The sequence below is a fragment of the Malaclemys terrapin genome, chromosome 7 (assembly GCF_027887155.1).
Source record: "Malaclemys terrapin pileata isolate rMalTer1 chromosome 7, rMalTer1.hap1, whole genome shotgun sequence".
Lineage (NCBI taxonomy): Eukaryota > Metazoa > Chordata > Testudines > Emydidae > Malaclemys > Malaclemys terrapin.
Window position 1 is genome coordinate 30,340,771 of NC_071511.1, and position 26,638 is coordinate 30,367,408.

A 26,638-nucleotide genomic window follows, 5' to 3' on the forward strand; every position below is an offset into this window, starting at 1 on the left:
CTATGAGTCCTGACAGCCCTAGCGCCCTCCTAGGGACGCTCCAGCCACATTTGAACCACAGAGTTCAGAATCTACACTCTAGCCAGTTGAAAACTCGATGGTACCCACTAATCCTTCCGCCGGCAGTAACCAATGGGCGGGGCCAGGCTCTGACGCCACCTGTTGTTGTGGGGCTGGCCCGTAACAACCCTTCCATCCCATAATAACGCCCCCGGGCTGCCCCGTGCGTTAGCTGGGGCTGGGACGGGATCAGAGGATACCGGGGCAGGGCGAGGAGGCGCCCGGAAGTGGGTCAGGAGGCGGAAGCGAGCCGAACACCCGGAAGTGGAGCGGGGGAGCTCAGGAGGCGGAAGCGGTTGACTCGACTCAGTCCCATGTGGAGAGAGGTAGGGACGGGAGGCTCCAACGGAGGCAATGGGGAGGCGGCAGGGCCAACCCCCGTCCTGGGGAGAGGGGGAGGCGGCAGAGACACACACACCAACTTTCTCCCCCCGGGTGTTAGGGCAACAGGAAACCCTCCCGCCCCCAAGGGGCGCCCCCCCCCCCGGTGACATGGAATAGCCCTGGAGGGGACCTGGTCCTCACGTCCGGGCGAGGAGATGGAGAATCAAATGGGACTAATCTCTGCGATGGGGGAGGGGGTAGGACACCTGGGTTCCAGCCCAGCTCTGGGAGATGGGGGGGGGGGTCTAATGCTTAGGGCAGGGCTGGAATGAATCTCAGCACGGACTGATGATGCAGGCATTATCCCCAACTTTTTAGGTGAGGGAAACTGAGTCACAGAGGTGACTCATTCACTCGACCCCATTCGTCTGTCTCTGACTGCAAGGAAACCATAACAGGGATATGGCACAAAGTGGCTGGATCAACCTCTTCTTGGTTTCCATGGTCGCTGTGGGGTCTTTGCTTCATTCTCTGATGTGGATGAGATTTTATCTGGGAAGCTGATTCAGCCCTGAAGAATTAATCTCCCTCATGCAATCATCAGCAGAATTGCTGGCAATCTTTCCATGGCCCAGTGGGATGGTGTACTCAAATTGACACTCAAAATGCCTGGAATCTAATCCGTGTTATGCTCCATCTCTGCCTCAGTTTCACCTCCCACCGTTTGCCCTGTGTTGTCCCTTCCCCTCCCTGTGCCCCAGTTCCCTATTGATGATCCTGACCTCCTCATGTTAAAGCACTTTGAGATTCACGGCTAAAACATTCTCAGTGGAATTATTACTACGGGAGACAATGTGAGGAGCCTGGCCTGGAATTTTCCAGCAGAATGGAGGAATCTCGGAGCGGCCTCATTCCCTGAGTGAGGGAGTCTCAGTCCATTTCCATGAGCCACAGAGTTGTCTTTGTTCCTCTTCCAGTGTGTCCAGTGCTGGTGGATGCCTCGAGGACTGAATTCAGTGCTGGATCCTCAACTATCAGAGACGGACAGCCTCTTTTTATCCCCCAAACAGGTACCTTGCAGGAAGTGGTGCTGCTGGCTTCCTGGGAGAGCAGACAATCTCTGCCCCATCCTGGGGGGAGTAGAGAAAGTAGATGGGGCATCTCTAGTAACCTTTTCTGATAACCTAAGATCAAGGGGACATCCTTGATGGATAGGAAGTGTGGTGTAGTGGGGAGGGCGCTGGCCAGGGATCCAGGGCTGCCTGGGTTCTGTTCTGCCCCCTCAATAACGCTTCTCGCTGTGCCTCATTTTCTCCTGCCCTTTGTCTATTTAGACTGCAAGCTCCTCAGGGCAGGGACTGTCTCTCACTTTGTGTCTATGCAGTGCCTGACACAATGGGGCCTTGATCTCAGTTAAGGGGCTGGCAGGCACTCTGTGCCTACACATGGTACTGGGTGCTGTACAGACCCTGATGCCATCATGCCTGGCGGCACACAGACACTTAGTGAGAAGCAGTCCCTGCCCCAAAGAGCTTGTACTCTATCTAGACTAAGGGTCTGTGGGGGGGTGGGAAAACTGAGGCACTGAGTGGCAAAAGGACTTGCCCAAAGTCAGCAGCAGAGCTTGCAACAGAACCCAGATTTCCTGGCTCCCAGCCCAGTGCCCTTCTCACTGGGGAACTCTTTGCCTTCAGAAGCTTATTTGATCTTGGGAAGATGCAACAAGACTCTTCTCCCTCTACTGTTCCTTCTCTCCTTATAGCCTTCCAGAGCACGTCTGCCTTCCAGCCATTCAGCACTTCACCCGCCCAGCAGGGATCCTGTCCCTGAGGGCTAACGCACCAGGATGTCCCAAGCAACCAAACGCAAGCATGTGGTGAAAGAGGTGTTGGAGGAATACGTGGTGCCATCTCCTCAACAGCAGATTGTCCGGGTGAGAGAGGGAGCAACCCTGCTTAGCTGGGCTCCACTGGGACCTTGGGGGTTTTCACTTTCCTTTGCAGCATGGGGTGTGGGTTGCTTGCGGGGAGCATCTGGGCATGTCTCATTTCAGCACTTCCCTACCATCATATCCCTTGAGCACTGGTGAGCTCCTTGCTTCAGAGGAAGGCAAGAAAACCCCCGAATATATCTGTCCAATTGTGCATCGGGGAAGAAAATCCCTTCCTGCTGGCTGAAGGCAACTGCAGTCCAATCTCATGCTTCAGGGCTTCAGCCAGTCATTGTCTTGCTGGGTAAGCAGACCAGGTGGAGTGTGAGCCATCTGAAAGCCCTAGCTAGGCAGAAGATTTCAAGGCCAAAATTGGAGCCTGATCTAGTCTGAACTCCTGCATAAGTCAGGCCATGGAATACCCCCCCACAGCCATTCCTGCATGCAGCCCAGCTCTGGTGGGCTGAGCTAGAGCATCACTTTAAGACAGGCCCTAATCTGTAGGTGCTCAGTGCTGGAAAATCCACTCCCTCAGGAAGCAGCTTCTGTGGTTAATCCCCTTTGTTCCTTCTGCCAGGTCCTGGGGACCCCAGGAAACAACCTCCATGAGGTGGAAACAGCCGAGGGGACTAGATTCTTAGTGAGCATGCCCACAAAATTCCGCAAGAACATCTGGATCAAACGAGGTGAGTACAGTGCAGCTGGGTTCATGGCACCTCTTGAGGGGAAAGGCCCCATATCCCACCTCCCCTGGGCACAGATTGGAATCCTCACCCCAAAAGAGGAAGAAGCAGCTCTGTGTCCCATTCCCTGCCCACCAGTCCCCCCACTCTGGGGCTAGATGAGAGCTGGCCCTCCCTAGAGGGGAAAGGCCCTGTATCCCATTCCCCATCTCCTAAACCAGCCAAACTCCCCACTCTGTCCCTCTATCATTGCAGGTGACTTTCTGCTGGTGGACCCTATCGAAGAGGGCGAGAAGGTGAAGGCTGAGATCAACTTTGTGTTGTACAAGGACCATGTGCGGTACCTAAAGAAAGAAGGGCTCTGGTAGGAGTTGGAGGCGTGGGGGAGGATGTGTGTGTGTGTGTGATGAGCCATGAGCTCCCAGACTCCTTGCTCTTGCCCCTCTGGCACCAAGGTGCTGGAGAAAAGAGTGAGTGGGGATTGGCCCAGGCCTGAGTGTCCCTCCTGAGGCTGAGATTTCATCAGCTGGTCCCTTCTGCTCTTTACATCCCTTCCTGAGCCTTGCTGCTTCCCCTCAGCAGTGCTCATGTGTCACCAGCCCTGCCTGGGCTGTCAAGAGCAAGGTCCATCTTGTAGGAAGAGGAGCCTGCAGGACATCTTCCCCCCTCTGAAGCAAGTGGGCCAGTCTTGGGGAATCTAGAAAGCTCCCAGCCTCCCTGGCATAGATTTACTCATGACACTCAGCATGGAATCCCAGTGCCTCTTGCTGTGGAATTTCTCCTCACAGCCCTGCCCAGTAAGGATTAGCCCCATTTTACAGATGAGGAAACTGAGGCACAAGATACACAAAGCAACTCGCCCAAGGGCCGTAGCAGAACCAGGAACAGAACCCTGCTCTGCCCCGTGCTGGGCTAGTGGCCCTAGACCATCCTAATGGAGAATCCACCCCAGCCCTGGATAAGCTGTTCCAAGGACTAGTTTCCTTCACTGCTCAATTTGGGCTTCAGTTCTGAGCCTAGGGTTGATTCCCACCACTGGTGAGCTGTAGGAATAAAAGCAGAGCAGTTAGCTCCATGGACATTGGATGCAGATGGGGTGGTAGTTCTCCAGCAGGGGGCTCATTGCTTTGGCAGCAGATGCTGTTTATAATCAGTTTGGGGCTGCTGTGATCTTGTCTCAAGAAGAATATTGATAAATTGGAGGGGGCAGAGAAGAGCCACAAGAATATAAGGATTGGTGACAGACTCCAGAGCTCAATCTTAGCTTAAGGGGTGACTTGAGCCCCGTCTATATGTACCTGCAGGGGGAACAGACATTTGACAATAGGCTCTACAATCTAACAGACAAACATTAAACAAGAGCCAATGGTCGGAAATTGAAGTTAGACACATGCAGATTGGAAAGCAGAGGGTTCATTGGAACAACTGACCAAAGGCTGTGGTGGATTCAACAGTGCTGGCAATTTTTAAATCCAGCTCAGAGGTGATTTGGAAAGACTTGATGTAGTTTGAATAGAAATTAATTCAGAGCAGTCCTAGAGCCTGTTGTACAGGAGTCAGATTAGATGATCCCTTTTCTGGCTACCTGCTCTAGGACTCCTTAACATGAGGGAGGCAGGGATGGAGTAAAGGAAGTTTCCCTCTACAAAACTTTTGAAAACTAACTTGGCCAAAACCAAGTCTCAGGTTCTAATTTAACTGAAAAAATGGGAAAAACTGTCAAATGAGGAGTTTCAGAGTAGCAGCCGTGTTAGTCTGTATCTGCAAAAAGAACAGGAGTACTTGTGGCACCTTAGAGACTAACAAATTTATTAGAGCATAAGCTTTCGTGGACTATATCAATATGCAAACTAGACACAATCAACTCAGGATTAAATAAGGACTGGGAATGGCTGAGCCATTACAAACATTGAATCTATCTCCCCTTGTAAGTATTCTCACACTGCTTATCAAACTGTCTGTACTGGGCTATCTTGATTATCACTTCAATTTTTTTCTCTTACTTAATTGGCCTCAGAGTTGGTAAGACAACTCCCACCTGTTTATGCTCTCTGTATGCGTGTATATATCTCCTCAATATTTATTCCACTCTATATGCATCCGAAGAAGTGGGCTGTAGTCCACGAAAGCTTATGCTCTAATAAATGTTAGTCTCTAAGGTGCTGCAAGTACTCCTGCTCTTTTTGTCAAATGAGGTTTTGCCACCAGTTTAGGTTTTGATGCAAAGTAGTTTGTCTGTCGATTGCGTTGGTGGGAAAATCAGTCTGTGCTGTGGTTACTAGTGGACCCTTTTGCACAGCAGGGGCTGTGTTGGCTGAAGCAGTCCCATGCCCTGGGCAGGGGCTGGAGTGGAGAGGAAAGGCCCCATATCCCATTCCCTGCAGCCCTCCCTAGAAGGGAAATGTCAGAGCCATTGTCGCAAAGTCCGGGCTGTTCTATCATCTCATGCCTTTTCCCCCCACAGGCCTGAGGCCTTCTCTGACACTGCAGAAAGTCAGCCCAGCTCCGAGGCCAGGTGAGTGGGAAAGGAGGGGGATGGCTGCTTAACTGTCCAGGAATAAACTAGACTGGAAATTACATTTCAGCCCCTCTGAGGGAGGTTCTGGAACAGCCTCCCCAGGAGATGGGGGCAAACAGCCCAATGATTTTACAGAGGAAGCTGGATTCTATGACGGGGTGGCTGTGATAGCAGGGATGGGGCTAACTGGTCCAGAAGGTCCCTTCCAGTCCTAGGTAACCCAGGTCTCCAGTCTTAGGCTAGTGCCCCTATCAGGGGGCAGCTGCCCCAAGGGGGAAGCCAGGTGACGGCTAGGGCTACAGGCCTAGAACTGACAGCCACCCCTTTCTGCAGCAGGGAAGGGGAGCAAACGGCTGCCCGCTCCTCTGGGGAAGAGGACTCAGACGACGACAGTGACCTGTTTGTGAACACGAACAGACTGCGCTACGGCTGCACAGAGAGCGAGGATGACAGTGAGGAGGAGGCAACAGTGGCCAGTGACCAGGATGAGGAAGAAAAATAGCGACCCAGGGCAGGAAAGCTGATCTAGCCTCCTAAACACCTCATGCAGGAGGAGCCTGATCCAGCAGGAAGGAGACTGCTTTCTGGGGCCTGAACTCACATCCACCAGCCTGGGGAATGCTCCAGCTGGCTTGGAAGTGCCTCAGTGCTGCCCCCTGCTGGGGACACATTTCTTCCCTCCATCACCTCTGCTGTCTGAGCCATGAGTTGCTGCAGCATCCAGCTCACTAGAGATGAAGGTGCTGGGCCTGTTGTGCCCAATGCATGGGTATTTCACTGTTCACCCAGCCGACTCTGGGGGAAGAGTGGCACTGCTCCTTGGGGCAGAGGGAAATGGGATTCTAGGCAGCAGTGCTGCTTGAAGCTGTAAAGAGGGGGCTGGGGAGGAGTAAAGTTATAGCCACTGGGAGGCCTCATCTAAGATGGAGCAGCCCAGCGTCAGCATCCCTTATCAGCCCCTTTTAATGGGGGACTGGACTGTGCCCTCTGCTCTAATGCAGGCTCCTTGGGCAAAGCACTGGGTGCTGTCTGTCCTAGACACTATGGCTGTGTAATAAGCTGTCTCCCCTCTGCCTTATTCAATAAAGACTTTCCCACAGGCAGCCAGTTGGGTTGATTTGAAACTGCACAAGAATGAGCAGCCTGGTCCCGGGCCAGCTGGTACGCAGGGGCAGGTTCTGGGCTGCAGGGGGTGGCAGGTCGAACTCACTGCTATCCACACTGATCTGTGCAGAGTGAGGATATAGGCCAGCTACCAGCCCATGGCTGCTCCTCCAGCCGAGACACACCTCCCCCCACTGCAATGCTGGTGAGCAGTACAGCACGGTCACCCTGTTCAATAGAACTAGATGTTTGGCAGAGACAGGTCAGGCCTCCCTGGGACTAGGAAGTTGGTCTGGATAGTACTTGGGAGCCTCAGTCATGGGGCAGGGTGCTGTACAAACACAGCAAGAGCCAGGCCCTGTCCCCCAGGCTTACAGACCCACACCCTAGGAACTAGCATCTCCAGACAGGCAAGAACAGGGCCGAGCTCCCAGACAGGAATTGGCGCTTTTAATGAGTGATTTGGATTGACATCAATACAAAAACAAGGTTTTGGTGCCAAGAGTCACAGCTTCTCAACTATATACACAGCCCTGCCCCTGCCTGTGGGGGCGAGGGCAGGTCAGCCTGTTTTGCATCCAAGACATCAAGAGTTGAAGGGAGAGTTTAACAAACTGCACTCCAGCATCTTACTTACAGGCAGGAGTCCCCTCTGTGGCACAGGGCAGAGTGACACTACTCCAGCAGATGCTGAGAGGTGGAAGCCACTAGAGGGAGCACTACCATGGGAGGTCCTCCCGCCTTGACTTCACAACTTGTAGGTATATGGTGAGAGGAGGGCAGGACTGGACCATTTTCCCCAGGAGAGTAGAGACTCTCCACCCTCAGAACCCAGGATGCACACGGTCAGACCAGATGGGAACTGACAGGCAGGCGGCATCTGCTTCCAGGATCAGTGCTGGCAGCTCACTTGGTGATGGTGTTTCTGTTGAAGCAAGGAGAGAGGGGACATGAGTGAAGGACCAGGATCCAGGGGATGTTTCCCAGGAGCACTCAAGGCAGGGGGAAGGGGTCATTCCTAACAGGGGTACTGGCTACAAAAGAGGCCGTGCACTCCTAGATTAGCCCCATTAGACTAGGACATGGTTCTCCCAATGCTTCCTTCCCAACCACCTGCCTGGGGATTTTAGGCCCCAGGCCCTGGCTTCCCAACACCGGGGAGGTCAGACAGACCAACCCCATGACAAGTGGGAGGATGGGGTACTTACGCGTTCATGCTCTTGCCGCTGCCGCTCAGCACAATGTAAGGCGTCTTCTGGGCCTTCTGCTTCTCCTGCAGCAGTGCCACCGTGCCCAGGGGTGTGTCGCTGGAGCTCATCTTCTTCAGCAGCTTAGGGGGGGAGAGAAGAGAGCCTGAGTCAGTACAGCCCCCTGCAGACTTTCACCAGCTCAACTGTGAGCCCAGGCTACCAGCCCATCCCATCCCACCTGCACCCCGGGATCCGCACCCAGTGCTGGGACACAGCCACCAGGGGTGTGTAGGGGCTGTTCCCAGGCCATCATACAGCAAAGGAAAAACTCCCCTAGTCCAGTTTAATACCCCCTGCTGTTTAGAGGAGACAGTTAACCTAAAGAGGGATTTGGCCAGGACCCCAGGCTTAACAGCCTGACTCTAAGGACGGAGCAAAACTATTGATGACTGCAAATAATCAGCACTTTTCTGATGCAGAAGCAGCAGCACAGCGCCCCCCCTGCAGCACTGGAGCCAGCACTGACCACAATGGGAGAGCACCCCACCCTATGCTGCTCCTGTGTCCCCCTGGGCCCTCCTCAGGTTTCCCATCCATGCCTGACAGCTTGGCCAACAGGATGAAGCTAGACCTGCCCCCACAGCCGCCCCTCTTGCAGCATCCTGCAGGCTCTGCCCATGGGGAGCTCCAGCCATGTCACCCACTCACCGCCTCCTCATCCAGCTTCTTCATCCTCCTCTCTGTCTTCATCTTCCCGGAGCCCTTCCCATGGAAGCGGTGAGAGAGCTGCCGGAAGGCCTGGGGAGAGAGCACACAGAGTGGGGGTCAGCACTGACTGTCAGCCCCACCCGGGGGCCTCCTGCCACCCACTCAACACAGCACCAGGGCTGGGGAACCCCCAACGCCCTTCCCCATCTGTCTGTGGCAGCAGGGAGAGCAGGGGATCCCTGCCACAGAACTCCCCCTTCACCATCACAGCTCCCAACCAACCTTCCCACCCCCTGAGAAACAGCCTCCTTTCACCATCACAGCTGCTCCCCATGGGGGGAATGGAGGGGAGAGACATGGCTGCATCACCGCTGCCCCTCCCCTCCCCTGGCTCGCGCCCCACATGTCCCTTCCCACTACCTCCTTTGGTGTCAGCTTGCGACCCGTCTCGTCCACATATTCAATCTTGACATCAGGCTTGTAGCCATCCTTCTCCTTGAAGTCCTGGGTGAAGCCCCGGTACTCCTCCCGCCGGCTGTATTTGTCATCAATGGCCCTGCAGGAGCCCAACCCAGAAGGTTAGTTTGGTGGGGGGAGGGGGGGGGGGGGGAGTGTTCTCCCTGCAGTCACTGCTGATCCCAGTGTGGTGCTAGGGGATGCGGTCTTGAACGAGATGCCAAAATCAGGGTTTTTAGCCCTTGGCCACTAATGATCCCCTGGCACTCAGGGGCCTTTCAATGGCATGAGACTTGGGCCCAGGTCTACGATAAAGGGGGGGAATGGGTGTTACTGGGGGTGCATGACCAGTGTCCACATCACCCAAACCACCAGCACAATAACTGCCCCCTTATTGCCAGTCTCCACTGTGAGACCATGGGCATTCTTCTGGGGTTGGGGAAAACCAGCCATGGGGCAGGGCACTGACAGCACCTATTCTGGCAACAGATCTTGTGGCACCCACTCCAGGCCGCTCTCGTGGTGGCAAGTGCTACAGCCATGGCTAGCACAGTGGGGCTTTAGCTCAGGCAAGAGGCCCAGGCGCCAAGACCCAGAGGTGACAGATCCGATTCCAGCTACTGATGATCTACCCCGGGGCTTTGCCTGCCTCAAAAGACCACTTACATCTTATCCTCGATGCAGTACACAGCTGAGGGAAGCGACTTGTTGGGGGCCTTCACCCTGGCCACCTTCTGCACTGTCGTCTCCAGCAGGCCTGCAGTGAACAGAAGAGGCATGGATCAGGCCCTGCCCAAGGGCAGTGAGTGGTCTGGGAAGCTCCCCCCCCCCCCCCCCCCCCCAACAACCACCAGCCCCAGAGATCTCAGAGCTGCTGGATCACACAGGGAGAAAGGGACTTTCAGGGGCAGCATGGCCTAATGGGCAGGGCAGTAGACGGACTCAGGACTCCTAGACTCTGTTCCTAGCTATGACACACCTTGGGCACATCAGTTCCCCTCTCAAGGGCTCTGTCCCCCTCCCACCCTTTGTTGGGACTGCCTCACTGACTGTTCAGTGCCCAGCGACAGGGGCTGCAATCTCTGTAGATCCTGCCTTACTACAAATTAAACAAAGTTCACTCCAGTCACTAAGTACCAGGGAGGGTTTTCAGAGAGGCAATGAGGAGCTGAGCCCTGTCGGAACAGGGAGCCAGGACTGGGAGCACAACAGGTAAGCATGGGAACCCAAGAGGATTCTGGGACCGGGGCCTCATCCTGAGTTCCCCACTTACCTTTGTTCTGGCAAAGCAAGAGGGCAGCAGCTAGGCCCCGGTTCACTATGGGCTCCTCATCCAGAATGGTGGTGGAGGATGCTGAGAACTGAAAAAGGAGGAGACAGGTTCAGGGCTTTGGACCCATCTGTTTAGAGTCCCTTGCAATGCCAGCCTTGGGCTCCACTCCCACAGCTCTGCAGTGCCCCTCAATCCTGACTTGCAGCCCCTCAGGGTTCATTGTGTTATACTGGGGTGTGAGTGTGGGGAAGCTATGAATGCAGTGACTCCTATCCCCACCACACACCCCTTCCCCAATTGTACTCACATCCTGCTGCTGTTTCTCCTCATCTAGGTTGACCGTGCTCCAGCCGATGTTCTCTTCGCCATCGGAGTCTGAGCCTCCATTTCCTGACCTCTCATCATCCCGTTCAAAGTCCTGAAAGCAGAAGAGAGGCCACCCGGGGCATCAGCATGGGGGCACCCCAGCTGCCTGTTTTAGTGGGGCTAGGATCACTGCAGAACATGTGCCCCAACGTCCACTGCAGCCCCATGCTCCCAGCTAGAGCCCAGAGCCCCAAAACAGAAGCACTTTTGCCACCGCAGTGCCTCCTGGGAGTGGTAGTTTGGTTGCTTCACATGCCCATTTTCCTTTATAGGCCAGACTACATCTCCCAGGATGCCCCATGGCCAAAGACTCCAATGATGTAGTGCTGTTCTGCTCCAGAGGAAAGACCATGGTGTGGGATGGAAACTTTAGTCTGTCCAGGAAGCCCATCCCATAAAGGAAAATGGGAGCATGAGACACCTGGAACAAAACTCCTGTAAGGCACCATGGCAACATATCTGAATCAACCCCCAACCCACTACTATCCCAGCCCTGGACTCTCCTCAAACCCACCCAGCTGTGCTGGTGCCGATCAGTCTCAACCCACAGACCGCTGCTATTGCAGTCCTGGGCTCTTCTCCCCCGCCACACACTGGCAGTGTCCCATAATTCTGACCCACAGCCCTCTGCTCCTGCTAGTTCTGCTGATGCCCCTCCATCTGGGGCAAGTGTCTTCCAGCCCAGCCCACTCTGGGGAAAAGGGGGGGGGGGGGGGAGGGAAGAATCCCCAGGAAGCCGCACCATGAGCTCCTCCTGGTCCTCACGGTTGCCGGCCAGCCCATAAGTGGGGATCTCGCCCAGTGTGCGGCAGAACTCCGAGGTGGCATTGAAGACTATTGCTCCTTTCCTCTCTAGCTCCTCGTCGTCCTCCCGGCTACGGCGCGTCTCCAGTTTCTTGACGATCTCAATGACCTGCTTTGGGAGCACGAGGGCTGGGTTAGACAGCAGCTGGGCGCTAACAAGGCTGGGAGCTCACGCGCTGAATCAAGGATCACTAGGAGCCCCCAGACTCAGGGCAGCCCCAGCAGGGCAGCTGGACCTGTGTTCAGGGGAAGGGTGTGACTGGGCACCACATGCTCCGTTCTGGGGTGGGGGGTTCAATCAAGGAGCAGTGGAGGCCAAATGCATCCATCCATAGAACAGGGTGACCCCAGGATCCTCTCCCTGGCTCTGGGAGAAAAGTGGGGTCTATGGGTTAATGATTCCTGGGTTCCCACACTAGGAGCCAGGATTCCTGGGCTCTCTCTCTGATTCCATTCTATTCCATATGGTTATAAGGCTCAGACGGCCTCCCAGACCAATATCAACCCCCCCCACCCTGATTCCCCCCAGAGACCAGGCCTCCTCACCTTCTCCCCACTCTCCTTCAGTTGCTGCATCTGCCGGAGTTTACGGCCCTTCTCCAGCTGCTTCTGCAGCTCCTGCTCCGCCTCGTCCTCCTCCAAGGCAACTGGGGATTTGGACACCTTCTCAGCCTCCTCTGCAGGGAAAGAAACATGGGGAGGGAATCAGCAACAAGTATCCCAAGGGGCCTTTGCTTCAATAGGGTGGGGTCCTGGAAGGAGCATCAGGCCAGACACTGGAAGCTTTGGGTAAGAAGTCAGGCTCCCAGGGCCCCTGACACACTAACCAGGGCTCCTCAACTTTTTTGATACCAGGGACCGGCTTTGCTGCCTTCCTAAACTGTCAGGGGGATCTCAGGGACCAGCATCAGTTCACAGACTGGTTGTTGAGAAACACTCCTGTAACCCACTAGACCCCACTCTCCTCCTAGAGTAGTGGAAAGAACCCTGGAATCCTGGCTCCCAGCCCCTCACCATCGCTGCTGATTTCCATGTTCTCTACCCGGGTGTCATCTGACTGGGATGGCAGGTCTGCAGGCTGGTTCACATTCTGTTCCATGTCCCCTTCCTCCTCTTCCTCCTCCTTCTTCCTGTGAGCCCTCCTCCCTCGGCCCCGTAACCTGTGGGGAGAGAGAAATTGGTTAGCACATGAGCCAATCCCCCACAACCTTCTTGGTCTCTCCACCCACAGGACTAGACTCCCATGCCCCGCCCCGGTTACCGGGAGCCAAAGTCGCTCTGCTTTGTCTCATTGCCCAGGGGCAGCAGATCATCAGCTTTCACTGGCTTCTCCTTCTTCCGCAACTTCTTCACCCGCCGTTTGGTCTTCTTGAAGGTGATGTTCTGCAGGGAGAGACCAGACGGGTCAGTGAGGCACAGCCCCTATCCCTCATCCACACAGCAGGGTCCTGGCCTGGTGTGTGGCACTTTGTCCCCAATCCCCATGAGCACCCAGAGCCCAGCACCTTGCCAACCACCCCCTCACACATCTACCCAGAAGCACCTGGGGCTCTGCACCACCTCCCACTCCCCCCCCCCCCCCCCCCGCATCTGTACCTAGAACCACAAGTGCAGGCGCATGGCCTGTGGCGCCACCCCCTAACACACACACACATGAGCAACTGGGACATGGGACTGCCTTTAACCCACCAGGCCAGGGGGTGGCTAGAACCCAGCTCTCCATTCCAGTCCCCGCGATGCCACAGGGAGTCTGGTCTTGTGAGACGAGGTCAGTATCCAACCCCCCATTGCAAATGTTCTCCGTGTATGGGAGGCAGCACCATCTTGGGATTGGGAGCCAGGACTCCCAGCTCTGCCGCTAATCTTGGAGTCAGTCCCATCTCCTCTATGCCTCAGCCCCATCTTTTGTCTAATCAGACTAAGCTCTCTGGGGCAGGGACTATCTCTCTGTGCATGAGAGGGGTCCTGATCTCAGTTTGGGGGCTCTGTGCGTTGCCTGGTGCACAGTGGGGTCCTGATCTCAGTCAGGTGCTTTGCAGCACCCAGGATACAATCCCCCTCCAGGTGCTACTGTAACAGACATAACAGCATTAGACACAGCTTCACAGAGTTTAAAGATTATCTTGTCTGGGCTTTGTACAGCACCACCAGGGAATTTCACCCAGTTCCCCCAAATTAAACCAAAAGACTTTAGACTATAACATTTCATCCCTCAGGAGACTAATCTGTTGTGAACCCCACACAGAGTAGGAAAGACCAAGGGGCTTCCACTGCCCAAGGCCCCTGCATCACCAGGTAATAGATGAGGTAAGACATGCCCAGCAGATGATCCCTGCCCTATGCTGCAAGGGAGGTGAAAACCCCTAAGGTCCTTGCCAATCTGACCTTGGTCTAATTCCTTCCCAATCCCAAATCTGGCCATCAGCTGGACCCTGAGCGTCTGGGCAAAGCCCATCAGCCTGGCAACTAGAGAGGATTCTGTGGACCAAGTTAGAGCCTGGCTCGCCCTGCATCCCACTACTGCAGTAGGGAGCTGGATCCTGGAATAAATGAGGAGCAGGTGCTAGTGTACGAGGCCTTCTTACCATCTCCTCTGGGGTGAAGTACTCCGAGGCCAGGTGCAGACCGGGCATGTCTAGGCTCTGGGCCTGGCTGCGTAGACTATCGCGGACTTGCTGCAGCTCCCGCTCCCATGAGCCATCTGCCATGCCACCCGAGTCCAGCTTGAAGGATTTCTTCTTCTCCCCTTCGATCTCCTCGTCATACTTGGACAGGACGTTCTTGTGCTTGTACTGGGGGTGGGGGGGAGACAGCATGTGAGCCTCCAGCACAGAGACCCCCCCCAGCAGCCAACCCTCCAGGGTCAGGCAGCACAAGGCATTCCAGCAGGAACGCAAGAGGGGAATCAGAATGCCAGGGTTTGCGGCTCATGAGCTGCCCAGGTCTTCCCTATCACTGCTCATTCTGGCTTCCACTCGGTATGTCCTGTCCTCTGCTGATTGGCCGTTTCCTGTAACTCCCTCCCACGCCACCAATTCATGTCCTCTGCCTTCCTTGGTCTGGTTAGCTATACCGCTTCCAATCCCACAAGCAACCCACCCCCGCTTCAACAAACCATGGCACCTCTCCGCTTTTCATACATCCATAGAGTTTAAGTCCAGAAGGGACCATTAGAGCATCTACTCTGACTTCCTGTCTATCACAGGCCAGACAGTTTCATCCAGTTCACCCTGGATTGAGCCCAAAATCTGGTGTTTGGCGAAAGCCTCTCCCAGTAAGGCCTCCAGTCTGGATTTGAGGCTATTAAGAGAGCACTATTTAGCTTATTCCATGTTTGGAGCATTGCCTGCCACCACTGGGGGCCCCTGCCCCCTGATCTCAGCCATGAGGCAGATCACAGAGCCTGCAGTGGCAGCCCCCACGCCCGACTGTTGGGCAAAGACTAGTCACAGCACTGACTACAATGCCCTTCCCCACCCCATACAGATGCTCCACACCTCTCAGGATCAGGGTTTGAACGGCAATCCCTATGGACAAAGCTAGTCCATAATCCTGGCCTCCATTGCCAGCCAGGAATGCAACCACTGAATAGGTCAGCGCTCAGACTAACCTACATGAAGGACTCTTCCCAGGCAGGCCAGGAAATGCTCCGCACGCTAATGGCATGGCCCTTTAAAGCCACCGTACTGCTGTAACCCGAGAACCCTGATGCCCATGGGCCTGGATTGAAGTAGGTTAGAGAATAGTGTTAAGTCACAGCCACCAATCATGGGGGGAGGGTTTCCTAGTAGCTTGATTACAGGAGGTGGCTTTAGGTCACCTATGACCACATTTCATGGCTACCTTTAGCCCAATGACTCCGGATACGGACACACACACACGGACCTGGGCCCATTTTAAACTACAGGAGGAGGCCTGAAAACCAGGGTAGCCTGCCCTGATACCCCATGCTGCCCTTACAATGGCCATGTCATCCACGCTCTCCTCCTCCTCATAGGGCCTGTACTCCGGCTTCTTCTTCCGCAGCTCCACGTTCTTCTTCGCTTTCTCCTTGTCCACTATATTGACGTTCACCAGGACATCGTCCTCCTCCTGCAGGACGCCTGGGGGACAAGACACCATCACCATCACTTTACAGCCCCGGCTAGGCCCCAGCCACAGTGCTCTCAGCGCTATAGCTAACGACCATGGCCCGTCACTGGCCAGCAGGAACAAGAGTCGGTAACAACATCACCACTTCCCTCTCCTTTAGCCTTGCAAAGTGCTTTACATCTGGCATTTAATCCTGCACCACGCCCCAGAGAGGCTGCAAAGAGGGAAACTGAGGCCCAACACATCTAAGCGACTTGCCAGAGTTCAGTCAGTGGCAGCACCCATGGTAGTGCCCAGGAGCTCTAGTCACTGATCAGGACCCCTGTGCTAGGCACTGTACAAACAGAGAGCTGCCGGTCTAAGTATCTCCTGACTTTCCGGTCATCCTGCTCTAGCCACTGGGTCTCGCTCCCTCCCACTTCTAGTACGATTATGGGAAACTGCAGCGAATCATTAGTGGCTCAGCACCGGCTGTACTGGCGGCAGGAATAGTATGCTGATAAATGCATTCCCCAGCCAAAGGGCTTCTTGCACAGTGGGTGTAACACCGAGTTTGATGGAGTCCTGCCTTCTGAAACCTGTACAAAACCTGCCCCTTGCTGCCCAGACTCCAGAATATCCACCATTATCTCCATTCAGTGAATAGAGGCAGTGCGGCCTAGCGGGCAGGGCACTGGATTGCGAGTTAGATATTTGGGTTCTAATCCCTGCCAGGTGACCTTGGCCAAGGCCCTTTCCCTCTCCGTGCCTGTTTCCCCTCCCACCCTTTGCCTGTTTACACTGTGAGCTCTGAGGCAGGGACTACTTGAGGGCAGGGTCTATGCAGCACCTGGTATAACTGTATTGGTTGATATCACACCCACCCACCCAATTCTACCAGTACATAATCTGTGTGTAGAACCTGTGAGCAATTCCACTAACAGTTCTTTTTTCAGGGATTTGTACAGGCAGGCCAGAAAACAAACTCAGATCTTATAGCAGGGAGTGGGGAAGGCCCTAGTGGTAGCCATGTCGTCCCAATACAGACAGCATGATCATTACCCCACTTCCACGCGGAGGGGTGCAAGGGAAGTCCCTTTGGTTACCTTTGTCTTTGAGGGTCAGAATAACTGTCTTTCCTTCCTCGAAGGAATCGATGGTGTGTTCCACTGTCAGGCCCTGCAGATCCCGGGAGCTGTAGTGATCCTGGAGATAAAGGAAGATCCAATAGGAGAGCATCAGGCTGCAGGAAGTCAGCTTGAGAGGAGAAAGCGCAAATGGTCCCCCAAGCCAGAACTCAGGCACAGCCACCCATCCCCCAGTAGACAGTAGAGTCATAGATTATAGAGCCAGAAGAGACCACTGTGATCATCTCGTCTGACCTCCTGTAAAACCCAGGCCATATGACAGCCCTGAGTTAATTCCAGGTTGAACCAGAGCAGATCTGCTAGAAAAACATCCAACCTTGATATAAAAATTGCCAGTGATGGAGAATCCACCACAGCCCTTGAAGTTCTTCCAACAATTAACTGGGGAAAAAATTGCTTATTTCTAGTCTGAATTTGTCTAGCTTCAGCTTCCAGCCATTGGCTCTTGTCAAATCTTTGATAATGGAGGGCTCTTCAACCTAGCAGACAAATTTCTGTCCCCTACTTAGGTCCTTAGACTGGGCTCAAACTGCTACTTTTTTTTAATTTTTTTGTTAAGTTAACTAGACTGAGCTTCAGGTGTGTCTCACTCTAAGACAAGGGTTCCAATCCTTTAATAAAGCTTGTGGCTCTTCTCTGCACCCTCTCTGGTTTATCAATGTCCTTCTGGATCTGTGCACACCAGAACTGGACACAAGATCCAGCGGCCAAGCACTGTATGGCTTCAGCTTTGTACAGAGGCTAGAGAAGCAGGTTTCAGATCAGATGCCTGGAATTGGGGGACTTGCAGTTTCTACCCTAGAGCAATGTTAGGCTGCATGGGGAAGCCACCGCTGCAGCACTCACAGTCCAGTTCACTCTAGAGTAACTGCAACACTAGTGAAATCCACAGAGTTGCACTGAGGTAAGGGAGCGACGCTGGCATGGATCAGGGCCATAGCACATGGAGTCCTGGATAGTCTCCAGAAAAGCCATTGTGAGAATGGAGACATCAATACTACTGCATCTTCAATAAGCAAACATGGCCAGACCTCCATCCCAGCACACACCAGACGTGTACAGGAGAGACCCCTTCTTTCTCTGGGGGCACTAGGATCCATGCAGCACTCCCCACCCATCTATGCTACAGAGAGAGAAACTGCAGGGAGAAGCCAGCCAGAGACAAACTGGAAGGAGCAGAGTCAGCTGACGCTCAGACCATAATACACTATTTTGTACTGATTTGAAGGAACTTCTCTGCCCTGCACTGACGGGGGTTTGCTCCACCCTGCTCCCTTCTGTCTCTTCACTTCAGACTTGCTCCACAGCTTCCCCTCATACCCTCACTACCCTGCCCCCTCTCCCCACCCTGCCCCCTCTCCCCATTTCCTTTCCCCTCCCAGGAACAGCGATCATTCTCTTTGTGGCCATGGCATGGTTCACTCTGCTTCTGCATTCTACCCCTTTCCCCCAGTTGTGTCTGTCCCCACCATTTAGCGTATAAGCTCCTCGGGGCAGGGACTCTGTTTGTACAGGGTCTAGTACAATGGGGCCCTGCTCGTGGTTGGTCCCTAGGCACTGCTGAGGCATTTGCACTCTGCCAGCAGCTCCAGGTTGGTCTCACCTTCTTCTTCTGCCCAAACTCCTCTTCGACAAGACTGCTGATGCCGAATTCCTGGTCCATCTCTTCAAGGAGTTTGGCCTGAATTTAACAAAATAGAAACAATTCTGATGCTTTTAAAATTAATCGCAGTCACAAAGGACATATTAAGATATAGAGTCTAGTGCAGAGGTCCTCAAAGAGAGGGCACGGCTGGACGTGGGCCAGCCTCCACAAGGGCGAGGAGGGAACGCCATTCAGCCCCTCCCCGCTCTGCTCCAGTCCCACCCCCAGCCGCATCCCCAGCTCCCGTCCCCAGCCTCGGTGCAGCTCCAATCCCAACCCCACGACAGCCCCCAGCCTCGGCCATGGCTCAGTTCCCAGGGCTGAAGCTGGGGGCAAGGCCGGGAGCGGAGCCACACCTGGCCACAGGCCCAGCTGCCGGCCCTCACAACAGCCCAGCTGCGGCTCTGCTCCCACCCCCAGCTCAGTCTTATTCCTGGCCCCAGACCCACCCTCAGCCTTGGCTCCCTTACCCATCTGCCCCCCAACCCCTGAGCCGTGGCCCTGCTCCCAGTCCCAGCAGGGTGCGACCCTCAAAAGTTTGGGGACTGCTGGTCTAGTGGCCAAAAGTTGGGGGGAGGGCTGGGAGCCAGGACATATACGTTCCTTCCCCAGCACTAGGAGGGTGTAGAATCTAGCGGTTAGAGCTAGGGGGCGGAACATTAGGACTCCTGGTTTCTATTACCCACTGAGCATGGTCTAGTGGTCAGAACAGAGGCACATGTGGGGGTGAGAACCAGAACTCCTGGCCCAAACTTGTCATTTAATCCATTTGTACCCGCATCACTTTCTCTACGTCTGGTTTCTTGATATTGGTTGGGGACCTGCACAGTGCCTGGCATGATGCCCCCTTCTGGCTGGGGTCTGTAAGCACTACCATAATGCATCTAAACAACACAAGGGCTAAGTCTGGCTGCTGTCTACACCTTCCGACCTCTGTAGCAAGCTCATAGCTCAATAGGAGCTGGCTAAGCTGAAGAGTATTACTTCCAAAGCATACAGCAAGCCATCAGCACAGGCCCAGTCCAACACAACACCCCCTTGCATGCAGTACCAGGCCAGCAAATGTCTGCTCTCGCATCAGCTGGCCCAGAATACCAGCCACCATGCAACACTCTGCCATACGCGGCGAATTACAGCCTTAATTCCTTATCGCAGAGGCAACCAGAGAGCTGGCACAGCTGAGAGCAGGGCAGAAGGCACCAACTGCTGGGATAAGGATTGAACATGCTTTACTACTGGACTGAAGACAAGGGCAGCTGGGTACATGTCACACATGGCGCTAGTGTTCCCAATGAGGCGCCCATGCAGCCCAGATGCTCCGGAGACTCCAGGACTATACTAACCCTCTTCTCAGCCAACTCCTTCTCAACCTGCAGCTTCCGGCTCCTCTCGATCCAGGCAGCTGTGTCATCCAGCCAGGGGTCATCCTCTCCCAGAGACTTGATTTTCCTGAAAGGGGGGGAACAGAGGCAGAAGCTAGCAGGAAAGAAGGCTATTCTGCCTTGGAGAGCTCCCCACCACCTCCTCCTCCTCCCTGGAGCCCTTTGGATACTTGAAATGACCAGAAGCTCAAATGCCTTCCCTGTCCTCAGGAAAAGCATTGGTAGTTCAGTGGTAGAATTCTTGTGTCTGCCCCGTGGGAGACCTGGATTCAAATTCTGGTCAATGCAGAGCCAATGTTTTAAAGAGGGATGGAAGAGGGAGAGAAGGGAAGGATGGTTCAGTTGTCAGGGTTCTAGCCCAGGACTTGGGAGACCCAAGTTCCTTTCCCAACTCTATCAGACTTCTTGCCTGACCTTACGTCAGTCACTAAAGCTACCCAGTGACTAAGTTACCCCATCCCAGAACTGACTGTATTAACTACACTGTATACTCTTCTTCTCCATTGAAACGTCCAATTCCTCTTGGAATCCAGCTAAATTCTCAACTTTAATATCCTGTGTCAATGAGTTCTGCAGGCTACTTCTGGCCAGAAGGGCCCAGGTCTGACCACAGTATAACACAAGCCATAGGACTGCCCTGAAGTAATTCCTAGTTGAACTAGAGCAGATCTCTTAGAAAAATACCTAATCTTGATTTAAACACGACCAGTGACAGAGAACCCACCACAGCCCTTGGTCAGTTGTTCCAAGGATTAATTAGCCTCACTAGTAAAAATGTGTGCCCTTCTCAATGACACATCTTGAGCAAAGCGGTCATTAGCCCAGGCTGTTAGATCCAGACATCCCAGGTTCAACTCCTGTTGCCAAACAGTTACATCCTTATATTTGTATAAAGCTTGAGGTCAGAGCAAGGGGCAGTGCGTGCAGACACTGCATCACACTCAAAAGTAATGGGGGCAAGCACCGACAAAGCAAACAGGGTGGGGGGTTACCCTAATTTCTGGTTGAGAAGCCGCTTCTCCTTAGCTGCTGCTAGCTTCTCCCGGATCTCCTCCCTCTGCTTCAGCACAATGGGGTTGATCACCTCAGCTGCCACAGGGTCCTCCTTACTGCCCACTTCTGCAGAGGAAAACACATAAGACAGAGGAGCTGCAGCTGAAGGAGCCAGACAAGTACAGCATATACTCGTTCATAAGCCAAATAGTTTTGGTAAAAAAGTGACGCATCAAAGAGCAGGGGTCAGCTTATAAACAGGTCTACACCAAAATTTGACGATTTTAAACTCTATGGAATCATTGAATTGAATATCTAATACATTGTCATTTTGTTTACCTGGAGCATCTGCAGGCATGAAACCCCTCAGCCCCATTGGCTGGGAATAACGAACTGCAGCTACAGGGAGGTGAGGGGCTCCATGCCTGCAGACGCTCCAATTAAACAAAACGTCCCAACCCGCCAGCGGCTTACCTTGACGGCCGGGAGCCAAAGTTGGCCAACCCCTGAAATATAGGGTCAGCTTATAAACGAACAGGCTAATGAATGAGTATATACAGATATGTTACTGCCCCCCTTGCCACTTGCATTCCTCCTGTTAGTGCTTGGCTGGAGAACAGAATAGCACAGGCATCAACTGAATGCCTTGATCAGCTGGGAGAGGGCATGGGGGGAGTCTTACCACATCTGATCATGGGATGGGCCTGATGTCTTTTCCCCTTGGCCAGAGCAAGAGCCCTGCTCCCTGTGGAGGGAGCAGCAGTGGGAACTGGCAGACGTTGGGTCCGGGGAGGAAGGAGACCACCACGCTCTAAAGGGCTGCTCAGCAGGGAGTCGGCATGTTTCAGCAGCTTGGCCCAGGACAGTCCGTACGCAGACACTGTGTGGTGACGCTACACGGTGCAACCTAGGCGTCAGAGAGGCCAGGAGAACCACGGGGTCTGTCTGTGTCCACCAGCCTTGATAAACACCACTGCCAAGACCTGCTCTTCTCTACCAGGCAGGGGCGCTATAGCCACTGAGCCCTCCTACATCCTCCAGTTCTGCTTGTCCTGCCACCACGCCTAGTGCAGAAATGCATGCTGGGATGGAGTCCCTAGGGCCCTCAGCTGGCAGAGGGCAGAATTTTCAGAATCATGGAGCACTGCCTTAATCCTGCTCCTCCGGGCTTCCATAGGGGTTTGCCAGGCCAACACTTAGTGTTCTTGAACAACCCACCCAGAGCATCTTGCTGCCTGATGAAGAGGAGAATTCAGATGGAAGCTGTGGAGAGTTTCAGCCAGACCTCATTTTGAAGGACAGACCCGGGTTTGAGTCCCTGCTGTGTCACAGACTCCTTGTGTGACCTCAGGCAAGTCACTTAGGCCATGTCTACACTACAGACTTCTGTCAGCCAGGGGTCAGATTAGGTGTGACTTGTGACTGACAAGAGCTGTGCAGGCAACCGCCTTTAGTGTAGGTGTAGCTATACAGACAAATCTGCACTTTGAGGTGTTTCGTTTTGGGGAGATAGGGTTACTAGACCAGAGCAATGCCAGTACTACTCAGTCACATGCTTCACCGGCATAGTATACTGATATTTTTATGGTGGTATAGCGCTCTTAGCACAGACATGGCCTCTGTCTTTCATTTCTGCATATGTACAACAGGGTATTAGCATTGTCTACCTCTCCAGGGAGCTGTGTGGATAAATACATTAAAGGCTGAGGGGCTCAAATGCTACAGAGATAGGGGCCAGGTAAGTACACACAAAAACAGTGTTATTTGTACAGCGCCCAGCACAATGGGGTTTTGGTCCATGACTGGGGCTTCTTGGGTGCTACTGCAATGAGAAAAATACTTAATGGGTTCAAAAAGTTTAAGGCCAGAAGGGACCATTAGTCATCTAGCCTGGCCTCCTGTAAGGCACATGTCAGAGAATTTCAGCCAAATACCCCTATACTGAACCCAATAACTTGTTAGACCAAAACACTTCAGTCCTCAGGAGACACTTATGTGCCCCATGCAGGGAACAGGAGAGACTTGGGCGACCCCAATACCCACGGGCCCTGCAATGGCAGGAAACCGATGAGAGATGAGGGGTGGGGCACAGGAACAAGGACCCTCCAGCAAAGACCCCCAGCGCAATACATCAAAGAGGGGGAACACTAAGATGGCAAAATACCAGAGACCTCACATTTTTGTGCCATTTCTACAAAGGGATGTTAAAGCCGTAAGTACAAAGTGGTTTGGGGTTTTGTTGTAATTAACGTGAAAGCCAAACTTACCCTTTTTGATGGCATTGACTTCCAAAGGCTTCAGCCCAAGTTTAGCTCGGAGTTTACTGCAGATAAGAAGAAACATGGGGTTATGTGGCATAACCATTAGAAATACACAGCCTACAAGAGCAGGACTCATTTAGAGCACAGAGAAAAGATTCTCCAGTGGTTCAGACATTAGTGTGGGACTCAGGACACCTGAATTCAATTCCATCCCTGTCCTGTGTGACATTGGACAAGTCAGTCGCTCTGTGCCTCAATTTTCCAATCTGTAAAATGGGGATAATAGCACTTCACCACCTCATAGGGGAGTTGTGAGGATAGATACATCAATGATTAGGAAGCTACAGGAATGGGGGAAGGCAATAAGTACCTAAGCTTTGTTCTATGTTTGCACAGTACCTAGCCCAATGCGGTGCTGGTTCCTGATTGTGGTTCCTGGACACCACTGGAACACAAGTGATAAAATCCAAGGCTGAGGCATAGCTGCCGAGTTCTCATTAGTGGAAATTAGGCATACAAATTCCCTACCTGGGAACTACACCTTGACAGTGGGAAAGCTTGTGCATCCAGTGACCCTGAGAGCTTTGCTGACAGCTCCTGCCAAGGCAACCCAAGATCTCTCAAGTTCCTAGTCCAGTGCTCTGCCCACTAGACCATGCTGCCTTCCCTCATAAAAAAGATTACAGAAACACAATAAGGTAAACAGTCAAGCAAACAGCACGGCAGACAGGATTGCAGAGCCTTGTTCACGCCCTAAGCAATGTCTGATGGACTGCAAAGATTTCTGACTGAATCATGTTTGTGCATCTCAGACCAACTCCCCATTCATTTCTTTCCAGATTCCCAAAAGAGCCAGGTTCTCAGTGCCAACTAATTAGAGAAATAAATTACACAGCCCACAGTTCCCACACACAAAATTAAAGCCACTTGCCCTTTCTGTATCTCAGTTTCCGCACCTGTAAACCGGGGATAAAAGTGTCGTCCAACCTCAGAGGGTGGAATAAATGCACTCGGTGCTCGGACACAATGGGAAGTGGTGGGGAGGGAGGGCACATAATTACATTAGATATAGCATCTCACTTACTTGGTCTCTTCAATGCTGAGAGAAGCATCCCCCGAGCTGGCCTTTGAGCTGGCAGCTGTTTAGAGATAAGTCAGGGAGATGTTTGTAAATAAGACAAAAGTAGCAGAGTCCTTGTTTTCATAGATTTTAAGACCAGAAGGGTCCACTCTGATCAACTGGTTTGATTTCCTGCTTAGCACATGCCAGAGACCACCACCCAGCTAAGGTATGCTTTTTATAATGAACAGTGCTGTGAACACACACACACACACCTTACAGGGACCTGAAAATTTAGCTTGGTTCCTTAGGCCTTGCCCATCAGCTGGAATGAAGATCCCGCAGATGGAGCCAAGCTAGTTATACTGTTGACAAGACAGAACAGGTTCCAGATCACACTATTGTGGAGTGTCAGTGAGGTCAATGGCTAGATACCATGTCATGACAGAATATGGTACCATAAAACAGGATGTGCTAGACAGATGCAGCCAGAAAGTCACTCATGCAAATCACAGGCCACAACAGTTATTGTATAGAGTTATATATTAAGACACCTTTTCAGGGTACTTTATACATAGATGTCTCGTGATCAACAAAGGAAGCCCCTTCACAACAGGTCTGTCTTGACCTCATCTGCTCCAAAAAAACTTTAATGGCCTCTTTATGAGCAATTACAAGCACATGCATGCTCACTCCCCAGGATGGGCCATGAGCTTACTTTCTTGCTTTACTCTGATCTCTCACTCCCCTTCTCCATCAAACTCCCCCAATAAGTCAGCAAGTCAACCTTCCCTAAACCTCATGCCCCTGCCTCCTCCAGGACAGTACCTGCAGCTTCCTCTTCTTCCAACCCATGAGACATGTTGCATCCCCCTCACCTATCAGAGATTATAACTCCTCATCTCTAGCCCCTAACAAATTCATGCCCTCTGACCTCCAAAGTTAATGACCCAATGCCAGAACACAGAAAGACCCACACGCTCTCTAATCCCTCACTGAGTCCCTTCCCAACACGTGGCTCCCATAACTTCTCCCCTAGCAGCCAGTCCCCCCCTAAACCCTCATAGCCAACTCAACCCCCCATAGCCAGCTCTAAACCTCCAAAGCACTGTAAAGCACTGCTCACCAAGACTAATCAACTCTGTCCTTTCCGTTAGCTCATTAGCCACATCAATCCCTCCCCCCCTCCCCATAGCTCCTCTCTCCAAATCTCATAGCCACACCCCACTCTGACCTATACCCCTCCTGCACCCCCTATTTCTTTCCGTCTGACCTCTTCAGCCCTTCCACTCTTAGCCACCAGTGGCTCCCCAAACCCCTCCCCCTCAAACCACCACCTCTACCCTTTAGGCCCCTTCCCCGAAACCCCCCGGGCTCTGACCTGCCTCGTATCCCTCGTCGCGCTTCTCCCGCTTGATCCGCCTGGTCCCCTCGGACTCCTGGGCGCCCCTGTCCCCGGCCCGGCCATGACTGCCCCGTGCCGCCGCGGCCGCCTCCTCTCCCCCACTCCTCCGGCTGCTCCGCTCCCCGCGGCTCCGGCTGCGCTTCCCTCGCCGCTCGCCGGACCCGCCGCTCCGGTGCTTGTGCTTCTTGTGCTCCCGGTGCCGGGAGGAGGAAGAGGGGGCGGCGGGGGGCGGCGGCGGCTGCAGCTGTTGTTGCTGCTGCTCCTCAGAGCCCCCGGGGCTCCCGGTCTCCCCCCGCTCCCGGTGCTTCTTCGAAGAGCCCATGGAGACGCAAAATGGCACCGACGCAACACGAAACTTCCGGGGTTGGCGCCGCTGAGCTTCCAGGTCATTACACGCTAGTTTGAGTTCATTCCGCACTACTTCCGGCTAAGGCATACGCCATTTCCGGTTTCTCTACATGCTACTTCTGGTTTGGTATATCACTTCCTGTTTCCCAATAATCGAATTCCTGGTTACCCATGCGTCACTTCCTGTTTACAAGGCTACCACCTCCGGGTTACCCCTACCCACTTCCTGTTTGCCTGGGGCTGCCGCAGCTAGTTGCTCTTTGCCTGACGGATGTGCCGTTACGATTGGAGCGGGCGGCGGCGGCATATTTCTTAGCAGGGGAGCCGAGCGACACGGGCTGTGGTGGCCGCCCCGCGGCGCAGAGCTGCCCTTTGCAGACATTGCGGGTTGTGGCAGGCGTCAAAGTGTCGAAGAATTAAAACAATGAGCCATCAAAGAAAGGCTGGGGTGGGGGGCAGCGCACCGCCCGCGGCTGTACACAGCCAGAGCGAGGACACCTTGGGCAGCGGTGCCCCATCCAGCCCAGGCTCAACCATCTCATCCACCTCATGGTTTCTAATGGCTCTGTGAGCTGCTTCAGACATGCCTGTGGACCCTCTACAGCTGCCTACTTACTGTGTTGTTTAGTAAGCCCAGCAAGTCCAAACCAAACTATGGCAATGCCATTGCAAGGAGAGAATTTAGCCTGGCTTGGGAAGACCCGTTCTTGTTTATAGAAGGGAAAGAGTCTAGGCCTAGAGTGGTGGTATGCAACACTGCAGCCCTATGGAAAATGTTTGATTTTTAGTGGCATTTTACATAAACCTCTGCAGAAATTAGCATAAAATATCCCACTGGATCGGCTTTGCAGGGGGAGTTAGTGCTCCACTGGAATGTTCATTGGCTGTCAAAGGGAAAGGATCTCAAAA

The 26,638-nt window shown here is 53.5% G+C and overlaps 2 protein-coding genes across 4 annotated transcripts; one reads left to right on the top strand and one right to left on the bottom strand.

Annotated features, from left to right (window-relative positions):
* Positions 1-15: 15 nt before the first annotated feature.
* EIF1AD (eukaryotic translation initiation factor 1A domain containing) lies at positions 16-6,618 on the top strand. 2 transcript variants are annotated; one of them, XM_054033471.1, is made up of 7 exons: positions 16-386; positions 1,362-1,454; positions 2,147-2,317; positions 2,892-3,000; positions 3,253-3,361; positions 5,462-5,512; positions 5,852-6,618. In XM_054033471.1, exons 3-7 carry the CDS (start codon positions 2,231-2,233, stop codon positions 6,015-6,017), a joined length of 522 nt encoding a protein of 173 aa, XP_053889446.1. In that variant the 5' UTR covers positions 16-386; positions 1,362-1,454; positions 2,147-2,230; the 3' UTR covers positions 6,018-6,618. The 2 variants fall into 2 exon arrangements, with proteins under 2 accessions (XP_053889446.1, XP_053889445.1); XM_054033470.1 differs by having other exon boundaries at positions 22-386; positions 5,849-6,618.
* Positions 6,619-7,047: 429 nt separating this feature from the next.
* Positions 7,048-25,735, bottom strand: SART1 (spliceosome associated factor 1, recruiter of U4/U6.U5 tri-snRNP). 2 transcript variants are annotated; one of them, XM_054033469.1, is made up of 20 exons: positions 25,358-25,735; positions 24,001-24,055; positions 22,923-22,978; positions 20,655-20,781; positions 19,624-19,729; positions 18,239-18,316; positions 16,594-16,693; positions 15,377-15,519; positions 14,002-14,208; positions 12,678-12,799; positions 12,431-12,576; positions 11,963-12,093; positions 11,355-11,525; positions 10,554-10,664; positions 10,247-10,334; positions 9,640-9,730; positions 8,938-9,073; positions 8,518-8,607; positions 7,828-7,949; positions 7,048-7,544 (listed from the first exon to the last, which is right to left on the bottom strand). In XM_054033469.1, the coding sequence occupies exons 1-20, from the start codon at positions 25,701-25,703 to the stop codon at positions 7,526-7,528; spliced, it is 2,445 nt and encodes an 814-aa protein (XP_053889444.1). In that variant the 5' UTR covers positions 25,704-25,735; the 3' UTR covers positions 7,048-7,525. The 2 variants fall into 2 exon arrangements, with proteins under 2 accessions (XP_053889444.1, XP_053889442.1); XM_054033467.1 differs by having other exon boundaries at positions 11,355-11,528; positions 25,358-25,734.
* Positions 25,736-26,638: the final 903 nt, after the last annotated feature.